Source organism: Psammomys obesus, unplaced genomic scaffold, assembly GCF_907164565.1.
Source record: "Psammomys obesus unplaced genomic scaffold, mPsaObe1.curated_primary_1811, whole genome shotgun sequence".
Lineage (NCBI taxonomy): Eukaryota > Metazoa > Chordata > Mammalia > Rodentia > Muridae > Psammomys > Psammomys obesus.
Window position 1 is genome coordinate 1,903,556 of NW_026592710.1, and position 10,535 is coordinate 1,914,090.

General features: G+C 53.5%; 2 protein-coding genes across 6 annotated transcripts in view; one reads left to right on the forward strand and one right to left on the reverse strand.

Annotated features, from left to right (window-relative positions):
* Positions 1-384: 384 nt before the first annotated feature.
* On the forward strand, positions 385-3,614 carry Tprg1l (tumor protein p63 regulated 1 like). Of its 2 annotated transcripts, none has more exons than XM_055615095.1 (4): positions 385-708; positions 799-975; positions 1,676-1,829; positions 2,563-3,614. In XM_055615095.1, exons 1-4 carry the CDS (start codon positions 434-436, stop codon positions 2,755-2,757), a joined length of 801 nt encoding a protein of 266 aa, XP_055471070.1. In that variant the 5' UTR covers positions 385-433; the 3' UTR covers positions 2,758-3,614. The 2 variants fall into 2 exon arrangements, with proteins under 2 accessions (XP_055471070.1, XP_055471071.1); XM_055615096.1 differs by having other exon boundaries at positions 1,739-1,829.
* Positions 3,615-3,694: 80 nt separating this feature from the next.
* Wrap73 (WD repeat containing, antisense to TP73) overlaps positions 3,695-10,535 on the reverse strand; it is a 13,108-nt gene continuing 6,267 nt past the window's right edge. The window contains exons 5-13 of one of the 4 annotated variants that reach the window (XR_008721022.1): positions 8,921-9,024; positions 8,193-8,279; positions 7,921-8,055; positions 7,761-7,838; positions 6,327-6,432; positions 5,352-5,477; positions 4,738-4,929; positions 4,244-4,463; positions 3,695-4,128 (exon numbers count right to left, since the gene is read on the reverse strand). Coding sequence is in view for 3 of the 4 variants with exons in the window: in XM_055615092.1 (XP_055471067.1) it covers positions 4,321-4,463; positions 4,738-4,929; positions 5,352-5,477; positions 6,327-6,432; positions 7,761-7,838; positions 7,921-8,055; positions 8,193-8,279; positions 8,921-9,024 (971 nt within the window). In the remaining variant the exon portion in view is untranslated. Of the gene's footprint in view, positions 4,129-4,160; positions 4,464-4,737; positions 4,930-5,292; positions 5,478-6,326; positions 6,433-7,760; positions 7,839-7,920; positions 8,056-8,192; positions 8,280-8,920; positions 9,025-10,535 lie in introns of those variants that run through there. The other 3 variants (XM_055615092.1, XM_055615093.1, XM_055615094.1) reach the window with 3 other exon arrangements.

The window sequence follows — 10,535 nt, forward strand, 5'->3', positions numbered from 1 at the left end:
CGCCACACCCCGAACAACACAGTAACTCCGGAGGTGAAGGGCATAGAGCCAATTCGAGGACACATTGTCGGGGCGCCGCCCCTCGCGCGAGCCCCGCCTTCCACGTAAATCCGGTTATGACATTTTTTCCTGTCCTAATCCAGGAACCTACAACCTGCACTTTCTCCTAGCCTTTCCAGTTGAGTAAACAGGAAGTGGCTCCGCGCGTGGCGGCTGCTTCCGGCCGGGGGCGGGGCAGCGTGAATATGAATGGCAGCACACGGAGCCAATTGCAGAAGACGGCTGAGGAAAAGCCAATCGCGAGGCGCGATATGCGAAGCCGGAGGCGGGGCTCTGTGAGATGCAGCCAATCGGGAAGCGGCGAAGGGTGGGACGCAGCCGGGGTGACGCCGGGGCGGCGGCCGCGTCCGAGGAGCCGGCGGGTGGCGGCGCAATGCTGCAGCTGCGGGATACGGTGGACTCGGCGGGCACGAGCCCCACGGCGCTGCTGGCGGCCGGCGAGGACGCGGGCGCGGGCCGGCCGGGGGCGGGCACGCCGCTGCGCCAGACACTGTGGCCACTGAGCGTCCATGACCCTACACGCCGCGCCCGAGTCAAGGAGTACTTCGTGTTCCGGCCCGGCACGATAGAGCAGGCGGTGGAGGAGATCCGCGCCGTGGTCCGGCCTGTGGAGGACGGCGAGATCCAGGGGGTGTGGCTGCTGACCGAGTAAGGCGGCGCAAGCGCGCGTGGGGGCTGCGGGACACTTAGCAGGGAGCGGGCGGGGCCCTTGGTGACAGGCGGACCTCTTTCCTCCAGGGTGGACCACTGGAACAACGAGAAGGAGCGGCTGGTGCTGGTCACCGACCAGTCACTGCTCATCTGCAAATATGACTTCATCAGCCTTCAGTGCCAGCAGGTGGTCCGGGTGGCACTTAGCGCGGTAGACACCATCTCCTATGGAGAATTCCAGTTTCCTCCCAAGTCGCTCAACAAGTAGGTGCACGGGTCCCCAGAGGACCGCGTAAATGGTTTTGTTTCGGTCTTTGGTGAGCTATAAGGTCGCATCTTGAAAGACCAGTGGAAAAGGACCTTAAAATAGAAGCTGGTGCTTTCAGTGTGGCCCAGTACTTCCTTGAGAGGGATGCTGGCAGTCTCTGCACTGAAAACTATTTAGGATATGTGGAAGCAGACCAAAGCTTTGTTGAGTCCAGAGTACTCCCCACAGCTGGGCATTTTACCTCCAGCAGGAAGGAGACACAGAGTATGTGTTCAGTCTTTTTCTGGTCGTTTAAAAGAAAAGCATATTGATCAATTGATCGTACTAAAAATTCGATAACTCCATAAACACCCAACAGCCAGTTGCCAAGAGCTGGTTGGCTTGCTATAAAAGAATTATTTTAATAGGGAATCCAGGAAGCTAATGGCTACAAACTTCAGCATCATTCAGTAACACATAAAGAAAAAAACAGTCCATAGTTTGGCCAGGTTGAACTGTATACCTGTTTCACAGGCTGTAAGATGACACTTAGTATCATCAAGACACTGACTTCTTACACTTTGAACGAATGTTAAGTAGCTAGTGGAGACCATCATTAGAGACCAAATCACAGCTTTCCCAGCCATCCCTGATGCTGCCTGCAATATTATACTCATGTGGTAAGCAAGGCTCTCTCCCCTTCCCCCCTCCCCTCAGGCGAGAAGGCTTTGGGGTTCGCATTCAGTGGGACAAGCAGAGCCGCCCTTCTTTCATCAACAGATGGAACCCCTGGTCTACAAACATGCCCTATGCCACCTTCATAGAACACCCGATGGCTGGCATGGATGAGAAGACAGCGTCTCTGTGCCACGTAAGCAGACCCACACCCTGGGCCCCAGCAGCGACTGCTCTATCCTGGGCTGTACTGTCAAGTGTAGGCACTGAGGGGCAGCTCCTGACACCTGGAAACTAGCCAGCGTTGTAGATAGGGGCCTCAGGGAGCAGAGGAAGACCCCGGCCCACTGCAGGATGCTCAGTCTGGACTGGGTAGGTTAGCACGGGAGAAGCCTGCAGTACAGGTGAGTACATGGGAGAAGTGCTGAGGGAGCCCGGAGCGCAGTGCACTGCTTACACGTCACACTCTGGACAGGCTACAGCAGGGCTGAGAAAGTCCTGTCATGAGGTGACAGTCCTCATGAACTCCTCCTCCTGTGATGCTCCCTGTCACTAAGCGCACAGCGTAGCTGGGGAGTGTGATGGTGCCGCTGAGTGCACCATCACTCCACAGCGTGTGTCTGTGATAAGGTTTGCTGCCTGTTGCGATGCTGTCCACCTTGTCCACCTTGTCTCAGGTTACTGAGTCTGGATTGCACTTTAATGAGAGGCTAGTCCTCTCTAGAGTGGACTTAACATGAGTCCCATTGTAATGTTTGCACAGGATGACTCAAGATAATACAGCTCTTAGAGGCTGGCCTGTCATCAGAGGTGTCAGACTGTACATGGTGTTTGGAAGGACTCGAACTTCTCAGGGCCCTTGTTCCCCACTTAGTGCACACCTGTTGTCTGTTCTTGAGGTTGAAGCGCTGTGTTTATTCTCTTTAAAGTTGGAAAGCTTCAAGGCTCTTGTAATTCAAGCTGTCAAGAAAGCCCAGAAGGAAAGCCCCCTGCCCGGACAGATGAATAACGTGCTGGTGCTGGAGCGCCCTCTCCTCATCGAGACCTACGTGGGGCTGATGTCCTTCATTAACAACGAAGCCAAATTGGGCTACTCCATGACCAGGGGCAAGATAGGCTTCTAGAGAGCTGCATCGTAGGAAACTAAAGTGGCGGGGACTCTACACGTCACCTCACGCCACCCACAGTGGCTGGAGGGAAGAAGGGCATCGCCCTTGTATGTACCTGATTAGAATAGTGACATTAATTATATATATTTACTAGGATATTGACGCCTTGACAACATGATCTGTAAAGGCAGAAGGACTGCTGTCCCACGCCAGTGTTTCTTCTGTAACTCCACTCTCGTTTTCTCCAGTGTCCCTTGTCCCGCCCACATCTGCTGGGACACAGGGTGGAGCCCAGTGACTGGCCAGTACACATGCGTTCACATTCCCTGTCAAGGCTTGTATTGTGAAACTCAGCTTATTTTTTAAAAGAGCCGAACACAACAGCAGCCAGCGGACTGGTCACCAACAGTCTGCCGAGAGCTCCTAGTGAATGTGTCTGACTTAAAGCTACACTTTGTAAGCTAATTTAAGTGGTGTTAATACAATAATTTTCCTAGGCCAGTCTCATGATCCAGCCCCTCCCGGAAGTCACAGTGGCGGGTTTCTATCATCCTGTCTCTGTTTAAAAGGGACTGAATACCTTGGTTTAAGAAGTGCATGTTTATAAGTAAACAGACAAGCCTCCTGGAACCCCACCAACTGAGCGTTGGGCTTTGGCACGCCAGCTACCCACAGCTTGTCCCTATGGCTCTAGCACCTGTCAGTCTACTATAGATGTTGGCCTGTCACTTTATTACCTCTGCCACAGCTTTAAGTTAACCAGCATGGATGTGACCAGAATGTCATGGCCTGTTCAAGAGGAAGGTGACCTCAGATGCACCTAGTCTTCAGCCTGTGCTTTTGGTCTTGTAGTAAAGACATTTAAAATCAAATGGAGTTGCTCCTTTCTGAGGTTACTACCAACCAAAGACTGTCTTGAGGCCTGAGGAACTGAATCTTCGGTGACCCTTGTGGACACTTGCCAGTAGTCCTCTTCACAAAAGCTCAGATGGGCAAGTACAGAGTCTAGCTGGCATCCTGTTCACCAGGGCCAACATTCTGGTCTGGCTGCTGTCGAGGCACTTGCTAGAGATACGGGCTGTGCTGGGTGAGCTGAGCACTTCCACTCTACAAGACCCAGGCCTCCGTGCAGAAATGACTTGCAAGGCCGGAGAGCTGGCCAGCTGTTGTGGGACTTACAGCCCAAACGGGGACAGGCACAGGGGCTGGGCTCACAGCACTTCTGAGCTCAGCAGAGGGGCGGACAGTTCCCACAGTGGTCCACCCTTCCCTTGTTCAAAGCACTGACTGAAAACGGCTCAGGGAACAGCAGAGCCGTATGGGAGGTTGGTGTTACTTCAGGATTCTTCATCCTCCAAGGCAGACCTTGAACCTGTGACCTAAGGCCTTGAAGAAAAGGACCACCATTGTTCCATGGATTAGCACATACCTATTTTACATTATAACTTTATACATATTTACAGAAACACCTCAGAAAACTGGGCAGAATATCCCATCCCACCTGGTGAGCCTATGTAGCTGTTGCTAGAGTTGGGATCAGCAGCGCCAGCACCCGCTGCCTCAGTATCCACTCAGGTCTTAGGCATGGCTGTCCCGTTGTCCACAGGCTGTGCCAGCCCCCTCCTTGGTCTCCAGGAAGCAGAGACAGAAGTGATCCTTATTCAGGAGGGCCAGGGCGTCCCCACTTAGATGCCAGCACAGTCCAAGCACTGGAAAGTCACCTAGAGAGACGGGTGGCCAGAGAGTTAGAAACCAGGCCCTGTAGGAGGAAGCCTGTGCGTGAGGAGCGCGGCGACCCCACGCGCGGAAGCCGAAGCCTGTAAAGCGCAGGGCCACAGGCTCCCTGACAGGAGTGCACACCAGGTAAGGTCCCGTGAACTCCCTCCACGATGTGGAGGGCGCGTGGCGCTGACACGTGGCTGCAGGTGTGAGCAGGTGGACCTGTCTGAGGCCAGCCTACCCTGAGCCCACGCCCCTGTGGCGGGCTATGCTCACCTTCCCCGGGGACCTGCACGGACACACAGCCTGCCGGCGACCACAGGTACACCTTGCTCCCTCCTGTGCAGATGGCCAGCCGTGGCTGCTGTGGGTCCCACTGAAAGGAGCGCACTGGAGACATATGCTCCAGCACCACAAACAGCTTCAGCGTCTGAATGTCCCACACCCAGACAGCGTTGGGGACATTGTCTGCAAGGAAGCAGAGAGGACACATGTCAGTGCTGGCCCTCTGCAAGCAAACTCTGGCTCTTGGGGACCAGCACCCAAAATGAAGAAAAGGCTTCCCAAGGCTACAATCCCTCTTTCCTGTGGTTTTGATATTTGTAGAGGTTAAAAAAAAAAAAACAAAAAACAAAAAACAACAAAGCCAGACTCCTAGAGGGCAATGCTGGACCCCTGCTCCTGTGCATTGAGAAGGCCTGCAGTAGGAAGCAGGCAGGCAGCCAGGGCATGTGCTGACTACCAAGCCGAGGGAGCTGCTGTGCAAAGTGTCCATTTCAGCAGAAAGACAGGGAGACCAGCACACAGCTGCCCTCCTGATTCCCCACTCACTCCTCTTGGTGTCAAAGGGTACAGTGAGCGCCAGCCCTGCCCGTGCGTGTGACGCTGACCGTTTCTTGTTGCCAGGAAGTAGCTGTCAGAGCTGAAAGCCAGCGTTCCCACACCCATCCTAGGGTTCGCCCTGTCGGTTACTGGCTTCAGCGTCTGCAAGGAAACCGGCCCAGAGGCGATCTCATCTGGAATACCAACAGAACATGCTGAAGGAATGGTTAAGGGTGGGGAAGGGCAGACAGAGGGAAGGGAAAACACGCCTAGAAGCATGGGAAGGTAAGATGGTTTTGGAGCAGCTGAGAAATGAGGCCTAGGGGACATTTCTGCTGCCTACGGGGGCCCAAGTGGGGACAGGACAATGCAGTCTGGAGCGCAGAAGGGTATGCGCTTGCTTAGGTCTGCTTTCTGAGCTGGAAAGATCACACTGGTCCCGGCTATGTGAACATCCGGCGGTTCTACTCATTTCCAGCATCATGGGACACACATGGCCACTCCTTTCCAGCTGGGAATGAGAGAACCGTCAACAGCAGAAGATGGCTAGGTAAATACAGGCCACCGTGAGCAGCACCTCAAGCCTGGCTGCCCACAACCCTCCAAGCCTGCACTACACAGCTGCTGTCCCCTCACACCTGCAGGTCCCTGTCCCCTTGCCTGCAGGGCAGGAAGTCAAAGCTCAAGGTCCCTATTCCAGAACTGGCTAAGCCACTGCTTAGTGTCTGCTTAAGTGTCTGCTCGTGTTCTCTCTGCCTCCCAAATCCCTTTGAGGTGCCCTCAGAGCACTGTATTTAAAAGGATGCCTTAGAGTGCCAGGACTGTTAGCCTGGGCTACAGTGACAGGTGAGAGGGCAGTGCCTGCAGTGTGGGAAAGGTGGGCTCACAGGGAACACACCTGTGAATGCTGCCGGGCTGAGACATGGTCTCCTCCCCCACCCCAACAAACCGCGCCTGAGATAGAGGTGCTGCACTTGCGGACAGAGGGCCCTCATCTAAGACACAACAAGCTTCTTTCCACAGAAGGCACAGCCTCTGCTTACATTTGCTCTCTGAGGTAGAAAGGGCACCAGCCATTGCTCGGGGTGGTGGGAAGGACAGATGGCCCAGCCCCAGCTGTGGGATCTTCTCAGCTTCCTTATACACAACCTGAAAAACACAATGTGGACACTCACTGACCAGGACTGACAAGAACCGGGGAGCCCAGGGCAAGCTGGCTCAACTTAAGTGCCAGTACCAAAGTTAACTGGGCAGAGGCAGCAGCCAGTCCGACCCTCTGCAGTGAAGGACAGCTGGCCAGGCTGTCCTCGGGAGATGGGGAGCAACACTTGACTGTGTTTATATGGTGAACCATGTCACAGCTGTGCAGAGGCAGCCTGTGTGTTCATTTCAGCATAATGAAGAATAACGGGGGCCAGGCCAGAGGACATTAAGTAGCAGCAAGGCTGTGGGAGCAGCAAACAAACAGGCCTCTCAGACGTGGTGCTAGTGTAGGGCTGCCTGCCTGTGGCACTACTGGACCTGGTAGTGACTTGAGACAGTTTGTGGGAGAAGGCACTGGAGGTAAGGCTTTGACGGCCATGATGGGACTTCACTTGTCCTTCCTGCTCCCTGGCACTGTAAGAGCAGCTCCGTTCCACCATTAATTCCCAACCACAATGTGTTGCCTCAACACTGGCACAAAGTAAAAGATGACGGGACCAGGGGCCGAAACCTCAGACATTAGGAGCCAAATTAACTTGCTCTTTTAAGCTGACCCTGTCTCGGGTATTGTGTGGCATACAGCCGACTCATACACTAGGTCCACCACAGTCCCAGGCAGAGAAACTGCCATACACATGGTGAAGAGACTTAGACGCATGAACCACAGGCAGTCTGCGTAGCCAAATTCAACCAATACTACTGGAAGAGCACCCTGACTAAAGCCCAGCTCCTTCCTGCACAGTTCTGCTGACACAGCCTTTGAGACAGCTAAGTCCTGAGCTGTGCCTCGGCCCTTCCTTGTCCAAAGGAAGCAGAAATCTGTCCTTGGTCCTGACCACTGACAGAAGACAAGGAGGAACCAACACCACTGAGCTACAGAATATTCCTTCAACTACTTGCTGGTTCCTGGACCTGGGCTACCCTACCTGAGGTCCACACAGACCAACTCTCCTGGCCCTTCCCTGCTTGTCTGTCTGCTCTATGCTGGTAGAAGTCCAGAGCACAGGGCCTGGCAGGAGGCAGATGCTCAGGACTCCTCAGCTTCTTCTGCAAACACCAGGGATCTACAGATGACAGCGCATGAGTAAGCACAGCATCTGCCTAGGACAGAGGCACAGTCCAGAGAGGAACCTAGACCAGACACACCTTTGACCAAGGAGTGTGTGAGGGTTCAGGAACGGGGAAGACAATACCACCACAACGGAGAAAGGTCAAGAGTGCCCTACAGCACTGGACAAAATGCTGTGCTCAAGTGAGGATGTGTACAGACTTACCGTCTTGGGATTATTAATAGTTGTAGGATGCCCAAACTCGGTGATCATCTTCCAGGTCACATGATTAAGGAGGCGAACCTGGGGAAGGAACCGTGATAATGGCATGCACACAGCTAACGGAGCTGCCAGTGTCCTGCACCCTAAGCCATTTCCATTGTACCTTTCCATCGTAGCTCCCAATGGCCAGGAACTGACTGCTGGGACTCCAAGCCACAGACTTGATGCCCAGGGACCACTCATAGGCACAGTACGTTGCCAGCAGGCGGCCGTCCAAGGAGTAGAGCAGAACCTTGTACTGCAGATGAGACATGTGGACACGTCACAGGCGCTGAGTGCAGTGCTTCGGCGCCCGCAGCCCGCTGCACTAACAGCACACAGGTACCTGCAGGCGAATGCTCGGGAGAGCAATGTGCTGCTCGCCATGTGCTATACCTCCAAGCAGGTGTCCCACGCTGCCAGCACACAGCCATTCGGGGCCCACTCAATCCCTGAGAGATCCTGCGTGTCTGTGTCAAAGTGCTTCCAGACAAGAAAAGGATGACAGTTTGAAAGCATTTCCTTAGATAAGTGCATTTACTTCGTAACTAATGCTGCTGGCTCAAGTGTCACTTTACACACACAAGCATGCGCATGCGGTCCTCGTGAGCGCACACGTCAGTGCCGACCGTCCTGGGCAAGGCCCGAATCCCGCATCCCCACGTCCAGCCCAGGGGCACCTGTGCTGTCCTCACTTTTTCCTGCCTGGCAAGCCTCACCTGCCCTGCCTGACCCTGCTTCCCCAGGGCTCCCTCAGATGTTCCTGCAACCATCTGACACTGGCATGTGCTCATGGGTCTGAAGCTTGTGGACACGGAGGGCAGTAAGCCAGGGCCACAGCTCCTGAGGCGTTCTGCCCAGGGCCAATCATTCCTCCCCGTGAGGCACTCCCTTATGCACATAAGACAGTTCAAATTCATGCCAACTTCTAATGTGCACCAACTGTGCACCTTGAGGCCTGGATCATACTTAGTGTATACTGGTTAAAGTCACAGACAGCACCCCTGCCCTCTGACCATGGAAACCCCATCATTCTGTCTACACAAGGGACTGCAAAGAGCCCTGGGATCATCAGCAACACTGGTTCCACCCCTCTCCTGGCCATCAGGAGAGGACAGCCGTACCCGGAGGAGCTGCCAGTCACTACACACGAAGATGCTCACGTAGTCCCTACAGTCCCGTCTCTCCGCCAGGGCCAGGTATCGGCCATCCCTGGTGAAAGTTATTCCTGTGGAGAGGAAGGGAGACTGGAACCAGAGCACATCGGTGACTTTTTTAAAAGGGATGAGGGAAAGAACCAACCAAGACATCATCAAGGAAATCTGACAAGCAGGGGCCTCACCCCTCCTGCAAGGCGGGTGGGTGATTCATTCACAGGAGCTCTGCAGGGGCCATGAATGAAACCCATTGTGATAAGTCACAAATGGCCCTGAATGAATGCAGGGCCTAGTGGGAAGCTAGGAAACTGCAGGGGACACTTGGTGGTTAAAAGCCAGCCTGCTGTTGCGTGCGTGTGTGTGTGTGTGTGTGTGTGTGTGTGTGTGTGTGTATGTGTGTGGTGGTGGTGGTGCATGTGTGTGAATCCAGGCACATATATGTCATGGCTTATGTATGTGTGAGGGTTAGAGGACAGCCCTGGGTGTCTGTATTTCTCATCCACCTTGTTTGAGACAGATCTTTTGCTTGCAACTACATATGCCAGTCCAGCTGGCCTGCAAGCTTCTGGAGTTAGTCTCCACCCCTCATTTTGATAAAGGAGTGCTGGGATCATAGACTTGTGCTTGGCCCTAATGTGAGGCCAGGGATTTGAACTCATATCCTCATGCTTGCACAACAAGCACTTTATACACTAAGCCAGCTCTGTAGTCTGTAACTGCACTTCTTTTTGGTTTTACATTTATTCTTACTATTTTTAATTAGTGTGTAAGTCTGTGTATTGGTATGCACACAGCCTGCAGGAGTACCTGCGGAGGCCAGAAGAGCCCCCTTCCCCTGAAGATGAGGCTAGAAGCAGCTGTGAGTCCCCTGACGTGTGCTGGGGACTGAGTAGAGTCCTCTGGAAGAGCAGTGTGCTCCTAGCTACTGAGCCACCTTCTGAACCAATCATTTCACGTAACTGAAACTCAGATGAATATTCAGAACAAACTTACTTTAAAGCATTAGTCAATTTTTCCAGTCCAGTCTGAGGCCAAGGTTGTAGCTTCATGATTGACAAGAACCCTTCAAATAACAGGACGAGAGAACCACCTCCACCCAGGCCCATCCAGACTGTTCTTCAGATACAACAACACTACAAAAATCAACACAAACCTACAATGCATTTCAGTCCTCTGTGATCTGCAAGCTGCTCCTGGCAACAAAGGAAACAGTAACAAACCTAGTGTGTCTTGTTCCCTCTTCTGTAGTTTCTGGGTTCAAGGGCAACACTGCTTGCCCACCCTGTCATCCAAAGTACTCTGCCCAGCTTTCCACCTTCTCCCAGGAGGCAGTGAGGTTCTCTTTTCCCTGTTCTGGCATGTTCAGATGTGACACGATATGATCCCCTGACAGAAGAGCTAGAGATCTCAGCTGAAGATGGCTCAGCCGTTGAAGACTTACACTGCTTTTCCAGAAAACTGGTCCTCAGTACCCAAGACAAGCGGCTCACAATCCCTGTAACTCCAATTGACATTCACATAACATATAACGTACAACACACACACACACACACACACACACACACACACACACACACACACA